Here is a 16,480-nt window from a genome sequence, read left to right on the forward strand (position 1 = left end):
ACATAGGACTCTCACGCTGGAAGGAGGGATGTGAGGAAGTAGGCACACTCAGAGAGAGTTGAGGCAGGCTGGGGCCTTTAGACCTGGGGGTGACATAGGACAATGAGGTCTTTCCCAGAGCAATCCCATAGTCTGATTTGCTCATTCATTCCTGTGGGGACAGCCTCTAAATCTAACTCTGGTCCTAAAGTGGTTCACCCGCTTTCAGGTAGGCCTTCCTGTTAATGGCTTTGTTCAACATCATTCCATCTGTTTTAGGAAAGTATTTCCTTTCACGGGTGGCTTTTCCCCATTTACTTGTCCATGTTTAAAGATTTCTGTATACAATACCCTTTGTTTAATCAGGAAATATAAAATAAACAATGAGCATATCCATGTAATAGAATTCTATTATGCCAGTCACAATGAAGGAAACTAGTTACATGTAACAACATGTTTGTATCGCAAACATACATTTCAACAGAAGGAGCCAGCCACAAGATCTACATACCAGGAGGCCATTTCTAGAAAGTTAAAACGATAGGCCATACAAAACCATGGTATTGTTCCTGAGGATATTAACTTTGGAGAGGCCCAAGGGTAGCTTCTGGGATGCTGACAGTGTGCTGTTTATTGATCTGGGCAGTGGATATGATAGAGTGTTACTTTGTGAAAATTCCTACATTAATGATTTGTGCACTTTCCTGTTTGTAATTTACACTCCAGTAAAAAGTGTTTTCCCTTGATTTATGCATCATTTAAAAAAATTCCGCAACTCTTATCAATACTCAATCCAGCACATTGCTGATAATTTTTATAAAACTATCTATTTGGTATTGATAGACCTCAAGAGTTTGTTTTTGTTTTTATTTTAATGTTTGAAGGAAAATATATCAATACATGGGGAATTCTAAACATAGTCTATACCTAAGGATTGCATTTCAGTGTATTCGAATGAAACCAAAGATCAGCTTGACAAGGTTTACTATGCCAAAGAATCCTTTTCAGGAAAGATTTCAATATGGATGTGTTTAGGAAGCTTCCTTGCCCTCTCCCAATCCCCTTTCCTTACCACACAGGAATCTCCAAATCATCCTCTGAAAAACTCTGGTTTCATGATCAAGGCTCTGTGCATGAGGTCTCATTTCCAAGTTCACAAATAAAAACATTAAAAAAAAAAAAAGGTAGTTTCCCACCATCTAATTGCAACTCAGCTCTCTGGGGGAGGGGGTTAACAGTGATTAGAAAAAGAAAGGAAAGGAATGAAAACACCACCAAGAATCACACCAACTCAGAAGAAGACAAAGGCAGCCAGAACTATCTTATTTATTATAAAGATACACCGTGAAGAGCAGACCCGACTGTATACTGAAGCCTGGAGTGGTACATGCCAGAATGTACAGTACTATACATAAAAGTGCATTGTCACAACAGATTAACAAAACATTTCTTTTCTTCCAGAACTGTAACAGCATCCCCCCATTTCCGCCTCAGAGCTCAGGGACTGTAACAGGGGGCAGAACACAGGCGACGCAGTTTGGGCGGCAGCAGCTCAGAGAGGGAGGGGGGATGCGGGGACACTGCGGGCGGGAAAGGCACAGTCACGGCTACCAGCAAAACGAGACAGTCTGATGACCGACAAGGATGCAAGACGGACGATACTGAGCACCGAGGCACAGGAAAGGGCACGGAGAAGCAGGGAGAAGGCAGAGGAAGTTTCCACTCATGTGGGCGGTAGGAATTGGGGCGGGAAGCGGGAGGTGGGGGCGGGGGTGTCAGGGAGCAGGAGCTGGGTGGGGTGGACGGATGGGGGGGGGCGGGAAACAGTAAAAAGCAAGGCTAAAACTCCTCTAAAATAGAAAGGCACTTCACATGTACATACTACAGATGTACATCGACACGATTTAGGTAACAGTCACAAGCAGGAAGCTACCAGTACTGTAATTGATCAAACCAACAGAAAAGGACAATACTGATTTAATTAAGTGGGCAGGAGTTACCCTCCAGTCCATAGGTAAATAGCAGTCTCTCCTGTTACACAGTCATTCACTTTACTTTAAACATCTAGAATAACCATCACGCTACACATTGAACTTGGATGAATGCTCTAAAGGGGGCATTCGCAAATGCACGGCTTATATATTTTACTAAACGGTTTCTAAGATAAGCATTATGGAACCCAGTACAATTATTTAAACATACAAAAGTCCCTATGTAATTTAAGGATACAGGTACCCATTCGATTATACCACATAGACTATTTATTTTTTTAAAGAAAGTATACTAGGGTAAGTGAAAGCTTGATTTCCAGTTTGTTTTACTGATCTGAACCAAGGGTAGTGGGGGGCAGTGTGTGTGCCAAATGCAGCCTGACATCCCAGCCCAGCTGGAGGCTGGGTTTTCAGCTGGGGTGACGGGGTCTGGAGTAGGGAGCTCTATTGCATACATGGGTGAGCCTTCACCTCTAAGTCACTCCCCTTCTGCAGACTCAGTGGTGGGTAACCCAGGGCAAGACTCAGTCCCAAGTGCTTTTCCTGCATTTGTGGCCTCTCACTACTGTGGAATAAAATGAATATGATCCTAAATCTGAAGTCTTCTAAACCCTCAACAGATCTCTGGGCTCTTTATTTTCTGAAAGTTTATTTAAATTCCAGTTACCTAATGTATAGTGTGGGCTCTTTAAATTTTAGAGGCTGTAATTATCATATTAAAGTTTCTTCATTTTATAGACCCAAAGCTGAAGAGACCACTATCCTTCCCACTTGTATCTTTTCCTTAATTAAATTATAAGCCCATTTTGGGAATGGCAAAAGTATCAAGAAAACTCTTGACTGATACAGTGTGACCTGCTCTATCCACTGAGGGCTGTTCACGCCCACCACGGTAGAGTAAGTGGGACCTGCTGTAAATTTTTCTATGGATGGATCAAGGAGCACCAAAGTCAAATTACGTTGCGTGAAAACGTGCAAAACCGTTGAGCGATAGTGTTGACTTAACATGAATGCAGAGCTCTGCATAGGGCCATTTGACTGGTTCAAAACATTTATAGGACACTCATCAGAAAATCTGTACTAAGTACATTTCTCTCTCTCCTAATGACCCTCTCCCAACAACCCTGACCCTGACCAAAAGGTCAACTTGGTAAGCCTACTTCAGTGAGTTCTGTGGATGGGACATGAACAGTTCTATCAGCTGTGAGTATCTATTCTTGTGTAAGTGGAGTCTGCTCAGCTCTGTAGAGCCATCAGAATGATCCTTCCCAAACTCTGCATGAAGAAGGATCTGATCCTTGAAACTGGGGACGTAACATCTCCAGATTCTTTTCTTTCTGCCCATTCCTCGCACCTTCCCTCCTCCCACTGTTACACCTGTAGCTGTACAGAGGGCTGGGTGAAGCCTCCGGCTGCAGAAACTTTTAATGAGCTTACAGGGTGTTATTCTGGATCCTTTGTGAAGTGGCCCTGGAATCTGAAGACTCCTTACTAAAACAAAGTAAGAAAAGGTGAGTCCTTACTCACTGTGAGGTTACATCCATGGGAAGGGGGGAGGGGAGATAGGAAAAAAAAGAAAAAGAAAAAGAAAGGCTTTGGGATGTCACCAGGAGTATAGGGAGAGAAGAGAGAGAGATGTTAAGGGAGTGATGGGAGAGCATGAGATGTTTCCTGCAAGAAGGCACAGCCTCTGAGGTCCTGAGGCTTTAGAGCAGCATGTCTTCTGCTACCCAAGGGAGCAGAATCCAAATTTGGTGGTTGGAGAGGCAACCCTCGTTTCATCAGAGGTGTAAACACTGAAGAGAGGAGACACTGTGCGGGATTACCAGGGAAAAGTCTGAAGACATAAACTTGCAGGAGTAAGATCTAAGTTATAACTTGTAAAAGATACCTCCTCTCCCCATAATAAATTCAACATGCCTCTGCCCTTTTGATGACCTCTGTTCACATCTTACTCTTCCATCAAAGATGGAAAAATGCTTTAAAGAAATACTTTTTCTTTCAATGTCTAAAAAATATCTAAAGTCTCCTCCCCACTTCATTATTTTCATTTTTGTTCTCTGCTTCTGTTTCCCCATATAGTAGCAGAGAATTAGAGACCAAAGTGGAATCTGAAAAGAACTGAGAGGTTATTCAGGAAAGTTTCAATTTCCTAGGAATTTGGGAAGATGGTTTAAAAGGGTTAGTGCTACTCAGAGCTCAATCCTGGCTTAGTGTCCATGGTGTCTCAAGTTGCTGAGGGACCACTGAGGCTCAAGAGAAATGGTGAGGGGCTGGATAAGATGCCGATGGGGCATCGTCTTCAAAGTGAGCAAAGAGGATGCTTTAGAAAACTCAGATTTGAAAGCTTACCATACCTGGAAATACTTGAAAAAAATTCTCTATTCAATCCATTTGTGAAATTAGGCCACAGACAAGCAACCAGAAGTGTGACTTTGAAAGGTAACCCTATCTCATTAATTTAATCTCTCTCTGCATTAGAATGATTAGATTGGTAAACAGAGGGAGAAATCACAGTAACGATCTTGATTTTTAGTACAGATCCTCATTCTTTCCTGCAGGAGGCATTTGCTAGTGGGTTAACAGAGTCAAGTCCATACTCTGTCACTCTTGGATGGGAAGCCCGGTGGCCTCCAGTTTGAATCCAAACCTAGAAGGAAATAATGGTGGTTGAGAGGGAGAGGGGTTAGTCCGGGCCATCCATTTTTCTTTAAAAAAAAAAAAAAAAAGTCTCTTCATCAGTAAGTTCAGTGACAGAGTAGATAGGATGCCATAAGCTGCTGTTGGTAGGAGCAGTGATTTGTACCTTAGCAAAAACAACTGAATTCAAAACAACTTTTTAAGACAGAGGAAAAACAAAGAGATAACTGTTTTTGGGGCTCAGATGTCAGAGGAAGAGGGTCCCTCATGGAGCTCACCTGACCATCTGAGTTCTCTTGAGACCATGTGAAAAAAAAAAAAAAGGAAAAAGTCAACGGATCCAGGGTGCTAGGTTGGAAGGAAGTCACCCCGGAACCATGAGGTGCCCCTCCCACCTTGGCCAGCATGGCCCGTCCTTGGGTACCGTAGCTAGTTCTTGGCTGGCTCAGAAAGACACACGGAGAGCAGAGCTGGGGATTCCACTTAGGTTCCTCAGGCCTCTGTAGCATGTTTAAAGGACCGAAGTCATTTAGCTGGAAGGGAAAGCTGAGTGAGGCAAGGACTTGTGTGCCGTGTGCGTGCTCCGTTTCCAGGGGGAGAACACAGCGGTTTAGGGGAGCTAGAAGTATTCCCTAGGCAGTTAGCAACAACAGATCTCTGAAGGAGTCTGGGGAGTAGCGTAACCACAAGTCTTTGAAATTAGACTGTTCTGGTCCTTTGTGAATGCAGGGGATGGACTTGGAAATCTTCGGGGGCCTGAGCAAGTTTGTGGAAGGAGTCATGCTGAGAGCTCCGGAGGATTCTCTCTCTCTCTCCTTTCTTAGGTTCAGCTCAAGCAGTAACTGCAGGGGTTCTGACCCCATTCTTTTGAGCTTTTAACCTGGACCCGAGGGAAATGGCTCTTATGAAAGAGGCAACCATCCAACTCATTCAGGCGGTGGGCTGCAAGTTCGCCCGGGAACGTCCCACTGCACGGGGCAGAGGCGCTCACGGTCAGCTACCTAACAATGCCGCTGGCAACCTTTCAGCTACTACCCCAAGTGCCATGCAGGCCAACAGTGGTTTCACACTGGGGCCTGGAACTCAGATTCTCATGCCTTCGGATCCAGACGTTTCTGACTCACCCACACTACACTAAGCCCAAAGCACTCTACCACGCGGAGGCCGGAGCGGTGTTGCCTTCATTACAAATGGTGCAGCATTGGATTTTCAAGTAAATCTAAGTGTTTCTATTGTCTTTAAAATGACATAGATATGTCCAGTTATTTAAAAAAAAAAAAAGGAAAAAAATTACAAAATACAAATGCCCGTGTTAATTTAGCTAGTCTCAGACATTACATTCGAGAACATAGAAAAGCCAAAAATCTCCAGTTATAAGCACAAAACTAAGGAAAGTTATGGATCAGTGACTTTTGTCAGTGACCCGTTTCTTTTAAAATCACCAGCCCAGATGACCTTGCCCGCTTGGTCTTCACATTGTGCAAGACTTGTCTGCTGGACCTTGGGAAGGTGGGGCAGGTCCTACGGTAGGGTTTGTTTTTGGAAGAACAGCAGGTTTTGGCCGGAGGGCTGGTGGCTTCAATTGCACACCCATTCTGGGTGCCACCATAGGCTTGAAAGTACTCATTGTATCACTGGAGGAGCTAGTGCTCCGTCGGATCTGTGGCTCCGAGCTGCGGAGGGCCACGTTGTGCAAAGGGCTGAGAGATTCCGTGGATGTGGCCGGGGTGGGAGCGTTCTTCACTTGTTCTAAGGTGTCCAGCACCACGTCGGGGGCGTGCTTTGCTGTACTCTGTCTCTCTAGTTCGCGCAGTTCATTCAGAGCAGTGTTCATCGTCTCCTCGATATCCTGTTGAAAGATAACCAGAGAGAGAGAGAGACCAATAGACCGGTAATTAGTACTCACGTACGGAAACCCTTACGCTTCGTTTCACAGCAGATGGGCCGCCAAGAGCAATGCTGTTTCAGCTTCGCCGCCTGTAGAATGTTTACACGTAGTGCCCACATTTATTTTGTCTCTGCATGTTCAGGAGACCAGGATGCAAGGGTGCACGGAGCCGTCTACCCAACACCAGCTGTCCTAAGGTGCCAGGCAGCCTTCTTGCGATTTCTACCTTCCACGCTGACTTACTATTCAGAATTCTATCTCAGCTTATGGTTAAAAGATAGCTTCCAGTTTAGACTCTGCAACAATTTCTCAAGAAATAGATAGGAATGGGAATGAAAAGCAGTCTTCTTTCATTCATTTAACAAATAATTTTGAGCACTCACTAGTTTGTGTCTAACTCCTAGCAGTTGTTCAAAATTCAGTTTAAGCCTTTCTCTGATGCTCTTGTCCAGGGGATCTCAGTGGAAGGGTACTGCCCCAGAGAGGGCATTTTTGTAGTATGCTGTGTGAGTATTTTTTTTTTTTTTAAAGATTTTATTTATTTATTTGAGAGATAGAGATCACAAGTAGGCAGAGAGGCAGGCAGAGAGAGAGAGGAGGAGGCAGGTTCCCCGCTGAGCAGAGAGCCGGATGTGGGGCTTGATCCCAGGACACTGGGACCATGACCTGAGCCGAAGGCAGAGGCTTTAACCCACTGAGCCACTCAGGCACCCCGAGTATTTATTTTTTAAGAGATTTATTTATTTATTTGAGAGAGAGAGAGAGAGAGTTGTCAGCACGAGTCAGGGGCAGGAGAGAGGAAGAGAGTCTCAAGTATATTCCCCACTGAGCGCAGAGCCTGGCATGGGGTCCTATCTCACAGCCCATGAGATCATGACCTGAGCCGAAATCAAGTTGATCACTCAACCCACTGAGCCACCTGTCTCTCTCTCTGTGTGTGTGTGTGTGTGTTTAAATGGCACAAGAACAAGATGGCGTTAGTGGCATTTGGTGTGCTGGGTTATACGTACTAGATCTGTTGCAATATTCCAGGTAATTTACATGCAATGAATTATCCTGCATCTTGTTCAACTTCTGAATGTCCTTCAGACATTGATGGAGGTAAAAATCCTATTTATAATAACCTGAGCCCTGACCCTAACTCTATCTTATACTCATATGCATTTTTTAAATTGTTGTATGTATGGTAATTATATACATAGGTGAAAGCATCTTACTAATTTGTCTTTTAGCCTATTCAAGCATTAACTGAAGTACACTTGTTTTAATATTTAATTCCTTGTATTTTTGTATATTATATTTAGAGCTTTTTTTTTTTTTAAAGATTTTATTTATTTATTTGACAGAGAGAGATCACAAGTAGGCAGAGAGGCAGGCAGAGAGAGAGGAAGGGAAGCAGGCTTCCTGCTGAGCAGTGAGCCCGATGCGGGGCTCGATCCCAGGACTCTGGGATCATGACCTGAGCCGAAGGCAGCGGCTTAACCCACTGAGCCACCCAGGCGCCCCTATTTAGAGCTTTATATGTTGTTTCATCTGTCAATTTATTTCAGACAGTAAAGGGGGAATGACAAAATACCTATATTCAATTTCAAATAGGTACAGTATGTTCCATTGATGGATGAATAGATGAGCAAAGCGTGGTCTATACATCAACGGAATATTATTCACCTTAGAGAGGAAGAAAATCTTGCCACATGCTACAGTATGGATAAACTTTGAGGACATTAAGTGAAATAAGAGGCCAGTCATGAGAAGACAAACACTGTCTGTTTGCGTTTCTGTGAGGTAGTCACACTCACAGCAGCAGAAAGCAGCACAGTGGTGGCCAGGGGCTGGGGGTGGGAGGGGAGAAAGGGAAGTTGTTCTTCAGTGGGTATAGGGTTTCAGTTTTGCAAGAAGAAAAAGTTCCAGAGATCTGTTTCACAAAACATGAATATACTTCACTGAACTGTGCGGTGAAAAATAGTTAAGGTGGTGAATTTGACATTATGTGTTTTACCACACACACACACACACACACACACACACACACAGAGAAAAGGTGGAAGCATTGTGTGGGACAGGATGGGTGAAGAACCACCACCCTAGGCTGACTGGCATGCTTCTTCTCTACACGCCCAGGGCTCCTTTCACTCACCTGGAACATAACCCTCCCATGGGCGCTACACAATGGGAACGGATTTCCATATTCCGCTCCCTCCCAGGGTCATAAGCACCTTCAGAAAGCAGCTGGCTGAAGCCCAGCACAGGACCTGGCACCCAGTAAGTGCTCAGTAAAGGTTTACTAAATGAATAAACCAAGCTACAGTGATCGCATATGGATACTCTCATTTTTAGAAAAGCCCCATCAGGGATGCCACGGATTTGTTTAATAAGAGAATCTGCATGTTTTTTGTATGAACACCATGATGGCAGGCTTTCTTGTCCTCAAGGGAAAATCTGAGGAAGAGAGATGGAAAGATAAATAAAGGACACAGCTGGAAGCCATTCTGGGAGATGACATAACTTTTCAAGTGATTATTTTCGAATGTGATTTCTATTTGATGCTAAACATATGGATTTTTTAAAAACTATTTGCCCCAGAGAGATTGTGCAGATCCTGATTTATCTGTTGAGTTTTTGTTTTTATGATTTAAAATTAAAGGATTTCCTGGGGTGGCTCAGTGGGTTAAGCATCTGATTCTTGATCTCAGCTCAGGTCTTGATCTCAGGTCATGAGCTCGAGTCCTGTATTAGACTCCATGCCTAGCATGGAGCCCACTTAAAAACAAAAGCAAAGGAACAAACAAAAGGATTTCCTGGTTCTAGAAGCAAAAGGGTTAAATAGGCATTGTTATACCTTCCCACTCCTAAGCTCCGAATTCCCTGTCTTTCTAACCTAAATCCTGTTTCACCGGCTTATTACAAGCAGGGACCTAATGGATTTCTCAAACCATTAAATTCAGCTGTAATTAAATCTCACTGGTTCTATATAGGTCTCCAAGGACCCTGTATAGTATTTCAAAAAGAGAAAACCAAAAGGTCAAGTCTTTTTGATTTTTGCTGAAAAATTGTTATACATTTAAAATTGGTTTAATTTTTAAAAAACACATTAAGCCCCCTCACAATCTAATTTACATCCAAAATTTTCTTTAGTTAGGATATTGGAAATAGCTTGGAAGTTTGTCACATCTGTACAGGTCTCCTTGGGCACTCTTTATTAAAAATAATCCATCTTTAATAGTTCCCCATGTTTGTTTTATTTATTTCTCATTCACTCTTTTTTTTTTTATTGATTTAGTTCATTTTTAAGCTTCAGACAGCTGGAAGATGCTTTAGATTAAACCTCTTTCGTCATTGGTGATACCCATTATTTGTTGATGGCCTATGCTGGGGGGGGGAAAAACTAGAGGAAAAATTACAGAATGATAGAAAATCCATTGGTCAATCTTGCCTTACCTTTACTTTGTCAATTTTAATCATTAGAAAAAAACTACGAAGTCTTCTGCACTAACTGTTGGGAAGAGAAGAGTGACGAGGACCCAGACCTGGTGTTCTTCAGCTAGCCATTATTTCTCCTACTATTTACAGACAAATCCAGCATTTCTCCTAAGCTGAAAGGGTCATATTTTTCCTACAGTAATATTTATCTGTTTGTGGACTCTCCATTCTTTCTAACAATTTGTCTATTTTATTATCTTTAGCATGCTTTAGGGATCTGGTAGGGCTAGTCCTTCCTCATTATGATTCTTTTTCAGCCTTTTCATGGCTATTTAGCAATGATGTGTTTGATTGCCCCAAGGCCTACACTTCTGCCATGTCTCTGTTTAAATCAATACGAACCTAATCACTTGGGCCCTTCCAGTAACAAATGGTTCTTCTAAAGAGACCTTAGTTAGGCCTTAAAGAATGGACTAATTTCTTTTCTGTTTTCTCTAGTTGGTTCTCTACAAAAAGCAGGACTACAGACAGGGAGTCCTGCATCCCTCCTTCATCACACCCCAGGTACAAAGCAGGTGCCAGGCCATTCCACGCATCCTACCTGAGCGATTGTCTCTGGGTCCAATGGCTTATGGTCATTGAAGCCTGTGTATTGCCCCGACGACGTGGACCTTCTAATAGGAGGACTGTCAATCTTCTTGAGGGAATCGTGCCGGCTGATATTGGTCAGGCTGCCATGGCCTGGCCTGCGCCTCCTCTCAGGACTGTCGTTGTTGAGGCCACGGTTCTGCAGTAGGCCCCGGGGGTGACTGCCCAGGCTTGGGGACCCCAGGTCAACCGAGGAGTTGGAAAGAGCATGCGGTGGGTGCAAGGGGCAATGGCCATCACTGGTCCTGCCAGGACGCCTTACTGGAGGGGGTGGCTCTCCTCTTTTTCTTTGTCTAGAAATACACAAAAAGAGAGAGAAAATAGGAGAGCTTATCACACCGGCTGATACTGAGAAGCTGTGGGTTCTGTGGCTCCTCAAAGCACTTGGGAAAGTTGAGGTTCAGGGGCCTGAAGGTCAGACTCCACCCACCTGGCTAGATAGCTGTCAGGGTGCCGGTCTGTTGGGGAGTTCATGTCCTTGGATGAAGACTTGTCCTCAGTGACTGGCCCACTGCTGGCCTCGCTATCAGCTTTTTGGCTCAGAGTGTCTGAAAACGTATCGTCCCTACAATGAGGAGAATCAAGGGTGAGGGTCTTTCACAAGATGAATGGGAACAACAACAAAAAAGAAATGACGGCATTTACATATTCAAGTCTTTCTCTTATCAACACGACTTTCCTTAAAATAAAAATATACAATTTCACTGCAGGTGAAGTGCAAGATTCGGATATACAAAAAAGAGCAAAATCACAGTCATGATATAACAGCCAGACACCACTGCTGCTAGAATTTGAGAAAATAGCCTTCTCTACTTTTTTATCCATGCCCGGGTAAACATGCATGATGTCTGCAGATATAGGTATGAACTTATACTTAAAACACCAATATGTTTATGTAGTTTAGATATCTATGACTGTATGTCTGTATCTACACACACAATACTTCTTGGGTTCTGAGATATACATTTTAACATTTCTTTCTTTTTCTAAAATTAGGCTGAATCATTTAATCACTGTGTACAGTTTATGCTGTATATTTCTCTTTTCCTTGCAAAATCGTTAGTAAATTAGTGCTATACTGTGAAATATTCACAGAATAGGGATTATACTTCACATATGATTTTGCAACCTATTTCTTTCATTTAATATATTATGACCATCTTCTCATCTCTTTAAATATTCTTAAATTACAGCAATATTATTAAAAAACAGAAAAAAGAAGGCTGATGATGATTCTCTTGAGATGTTAGGTCAGCGTCTTCCCTCTGGGGAATCTGGAATTGAAATGGTAGCCGGACAGCAAGAGAGGAGTACGGCTGGCTTGGAACTAGCGGTGTTATTACAGCTCTTGAAGCTGTTCTCGAGTTCTGTTCATGGGTGATTTTTCTAGGAGCCTGAAAGCTTCACAGGGCATCTCTCACTAGCCCTTGCTCCAAATCTGCTGGTGGAGTTTGGGAAATGAAAACCTGCTGGCCCCGAAGTACCATTAGCAAAGACCCAACAGCGAGGTGAAGCAGGGTGCCCAGCTCAGAGGTTTGGGCTCTGCAATCCCATCTGCTCTTTTCTCAAAGACCAAGGTCAGTTTAGGAATAGTGACTGGAGTCTTCCAGTGGGAGCAGCCAGGACTGCGGGAGCAGCCCCGAGGGCGGGGGGAGCCCACGCTACTCACATATCCTGCACCACAATATACTGGTGCGGCACGAGCCCATCGATGCCGTTGTGCCTGCCTTCCCACCAGTCCTCAGACGCCCGGTGATACAGCAGCAGGGAGGCCCCCTTCTTGAAGGACAGTTCTCTGGCAGATCGCCCCATGTAGTCAAACTTGGCTATTGCTTCTATTGGCTCACATTCTACAAAGAACACACCAGAAGACAATGAGGGACAGAGGCGTGAGGTAAGCATGAAACGCTGTGTGAAAGTTCTCTATGAGGCCTTAGAAATAAAGCAGGCCATTTCAATATCCAGAGTGAATAGAGTAATAAGTCCTCAATGGGGGATAAACTCAGGCTGTTAAGAGAGTTACAGAAAAACATTCTCTTGCTGTCATCAGTTTTTCACACAAAGAAAAATGGAACATTGGATCTTAATTTCCACAGCCTTTTACCAGAGATAGAATGACAGACTAATAAAAAATATCTTTAACTTTGCAACATGATATATGAGATCTTTCCTTGGGTTGTAATGTCCTCCATAACAGCTCCACTATTATTTTGACAATGATGGAATTCCCTCGTAACATGTTAATAACCATGGATAACATGGAAAAATCACTATCCCAGAACATTAGGAAGTTTATGCTTTATTTGCTTATTTAAAGAAAAATCAAGTTTATAAAAACCAGCACATTAAGTACTATTTGAGTACATTTAATTTCTTCGTGTACTTATCTGGCACTATCAAATCTTCCAACTACCACTGACAGTAAAGATAAGTTTGTTTTCTCTAGGATCAGTAATAAATTTTAGTTGCCTATGAAACCAGCATAACTTAGACTGTCTTGTACCCAAATTAAAAGACCAGATTCAAAAGTTATATTATCCAGAGGTCAAAAGATATTCAAAGGGATTACAGTGAGTGGAAAAAACCAATCTCAAAAGGTTACATACTATGTGATACCATTTATATAGCTTGTTTGAAATGACATAATAATCAAGATGGAGAATAGATTAGTGGTTGCCAAAATTGGGAAGAAATGGCCACAGATATTAAAGGGGGAGCACAAAGGACCCCGGTGATGAAACTGTATGTGACTAAATGTTTGCATACACAACTGAGTGCTCCTGAAACTAGTGAAACATGAATATGGCGGAGGGAGGGTTTCAATGTCGGTTTCCTGGCTGTGATATTATGCTGCAGTTATATAAGATTTTTACCATGGAGGGAAGCTGGGATCTCTCTGTAGGAACCCTGTAGGGTTCACTTCATGTGAACCCCAAAAGATCTCAAAATTAAAAAAAAGAAAAGAAAAGATGTTGAACTCTGGGCCTAGAATTGGAATTTTAGCCCTGATCTAATTCTGATCACAAAGGTTGAAAGCAAATAAGAGGACAAACTATACAAAACAACTATAAGAGATGCATTTTGTGATTTAGCTTATTGCAAAAAGCCCTTCAGTTCTGGGCCTTAAGATCTTTCCTCCTGTCTCTCACCATCCCCGCCATCTTCATCCCTGCTATCCAAACAGATGAGCAAACTTCTAATCAATAAAACACAGAAAGGGCCAATACAAGTGCTAAATGTTCAGAGAAATGTATCCATGCAACAAGCAATGTCTTATTTGCTGAAAACTGAGCATGTATTAGTTTCAGAGTATCCTGGCATAAATGCACACATAATAGATTAAAACTTGTCTATCTGTCAAATATTTTCTCAGGAAATTGTCTTTGATTTTGCTTAATAATAAACCTTCCCATTTAACACAGTTGATTTGGGGCGCCTGGGTGGCTCAGTGGGTTAAAGCCGCTGCCTTCGGCTCAGGTCGTGATCCCAGGGTCCTGGGATTGAGCCCCGCATCGGGCTCTCTGCTCAGCGGGGAGCCTGCTTCCCTTCCTCTCTCTCTCTGCCTGCCTCTCTGCCTACTTGTGATTTCTGTCTGTCAAATAAATAAATAAAATCTTTAAAAAAAAATAAATAAAACAGTTGATTTTTCTGCAAAGATTCCTGAAATATGTTTAATATCTTATATGGAATAACTGCATAAGAAATCACTGGGTAGTCAGCTAGCCTTCCTTCTCACTTGAAAAATTCAAACATTCTCTGGGCCATCTAAGACACAAACATAAAAAATCAACAAACACATTGAAAAAGCTTAGGGTTTACCTTATATGAAGGGCCTGCATGAATTTCAGCTATACATTTAAATACTATAATCTACATGTAGTATACTACTTAGCAAAGTAGGTGTAAAAATAAAACAACAGTTTAAGTTCTTTAACAATTGACTATAACTAAACAACAACAACAAAAACTGACTATAACTTTCAAATCATGTTAGCACTCTAGTATTCCCTCCTAAAATTATATATACATATTTTCTTTTGAAGATTTTATTTATTTGTGAGAGAGTGAATGAGCGTGCATGAGATGGGAGGGAGGGGCAAAGGGAGAGGAAGAGAGAATCTCAAGCAGATTCCGTACTAAGCATGGAGCCCAGGTGGGGCTCAATCCCAACACTAATCCCAAACCATGACCTTAACTGAAACCAAGTTGGTACTTAACCACTGTGCCACCCAGGTGCCCCTAAAATTTTATATATATATATATATATATATATATTTTTTTTTTTTTAAATTTATATTTTATTTATTTACTTGACAGACATAGATCAAAAGTGGCAGAAAGGCAGGCGGTGGGGGGCGGAGCAGGCTCCCTGCTGAGCAGAGAGCCTGATGCGGGGCTCAATCTCAGGACCCTGAGATCATGACCTGAGCCAAAGTCAGATACCTAACCAACTGAGCCACCCAGGCGCCCCCAAATTATATATATATATTTTTACATTAAATATTTTATTGTATGCTGCTGCTACTGTACATAAAATAATTACCCTTGTGAAATAGAAATTTGTGAAAATTCAGAGAGGCAGATGTTGAGGACTGACAAAAGTAGAAGTTTACATAGTTTGGCACATGTCACAGGGATATGCTTTTGTACAGGTTTCAAATTTAGTTCTCCTTTGAATATTCACTGGTTCATGAACAGTGGTTTAGAAAACCATCCAGAGATTCATTTTACTACAAAAAGGACCCCTTCTGGGGTCTGAAGGGATTCATACTTAAAGATACACCAGCCGACCAGATCGGCTGGGCATTCTGCAGACAGAACTGTTTCAAATCTGCATCTGCCTGGGAAACCTTCACCAGGTTGAGCCCAGCTTCCAGCCAGAGCTATTGAACCACTTTCTTCACAGTGGTGACGCTGGAGGAACCAGACATGGCACTTGTAAGAGCCGGGCAGATTTGTCTGTGTGGATCTGTCAGTTCATGGGTGGCGGGACCAGACCTTTTTTTCTTTTTCTTTTTTTTTTAAAGATTTTATTTATTTACTTGACAGAGAGAGACACACAGCAAGAGAGGGAACATAAGCAGGGGGCAGTGGAAGAGGGAGAAGAAGGCTTCCTGCCACTGAGCAGGGAGCCCGATGCTGGGCTCTACCCCAGGACCTGGGATCATGACCCGAGCGGAAGGCAGACACTTAATGACTGAGCCACCCACGCACCCCTAAAATTATATTCTTTATTAAAACAGTATGAATAGCAGCTTTATTAAACATCTACAAAAATGTTTTATAGAGGAGGAACTAGAACTTTATATTCAAAGAGACTGACTTTATGGTTTGTTTTTAAAATTACAGATAAAGAATAAATCCTGGTTGAGCAGAGATGACAGATGCCAATTTTTTTTAACCCTAGTTCTCCCTGGGGAACAGAAATAAACATGTGCATGGTACTAGGGACATGAATAAACATATCCATGGGGAGGATTTGTTAAAAAAAGCTTCATGACATGTAATTCGCAAATTCCTATGTCAACATGCCTGTGTACTTTGAATTTCATTTTAATGAAAAAAGTGGAAAGATTCCAGCCCATAACATAGTGTGCAGTCTAGGTACTTGTCAAAGGGAAATGAAGAAAGAACCATTAACGTTCTTTAGACATTAATTAGACATTCAGTCACAGACAGTCAGTGCTGGCCAAGGGCTATTTAAGGCTACTTAACAGATATATATATATATTATTATATATATATTATATATAATATATATATATAATCATAATTTCATGATCATGCACTCTATGCTTCTTATCTCTATTTATTGAAACAACTAACAACAGGATTATCAGGCTCTGCTTATTTAATTCAAGTGTGGGGAGATTACAAAAGAGTGACCCAGTGAATCAGAAGTACATTTTTATTG

The 16,480-nt window shown here is 42.2% G+C and overlaps 1 protein-coding gene and 1 pseudogene across 2 annotated transcripts in view; both read right to left on the reverse strand.

The window, feature by feature from the left end:
• Window positions 1–1,286: 1,286 nt before the first annotated feature.
• Window positions 1,287–16,480, reverse strand: part of SRGAP1 (SLIT-ROBO Rho GTPase activating protein 1) — a 279,336-nt gene continuing 264,142 nt past the window's right edge. For both annotated transcript variants that reach the window (XM_047740988.1, XM_047740987.1), the window contains exons 19-22: window positions 12,236–12,416; window positions 10,997–11,131; window positions 10,520–10,859; window positions 1,287–6,459 (exon numbers count right to left, since the gene is read on the reverse strand). In XM_047740988.1, the coding sequence (XP_047596944.1) occupies window positions 6,082–6,459; window positions 10,520–10,859; window positions 10,997–11,131; window positions 12,236–12,416 (1,034 nt within the window). In that variant the 3' untranslated portion in view covers window positions 1,287–6,081. The remainder of the gene's footprint in view (window positions 6,460–10,519; window positions 10,860–10,996; window positions 11,132–12,235; window positions 12,417–16,480) is intronic.
• On the reverse strand, window positions 15,297–15,497 carry LOC125106641 (guanine nucleotide-binding protein G(I)/G(S)/G(O) subunit gamma-5-like; annotated as a pseudogene).

This window comes from Lutra lutra, chromosome 8, assembly GCF_902655055.1.
Source record: "Lutra lutra chromosome 8, mLutLut1.2, whole genome shotgun sequence".
NCBI lineage: Eukaryota > Metazoa > Chordata > Mammalia > Carnivora > Mustelidae > Lutra > Lutra lutra.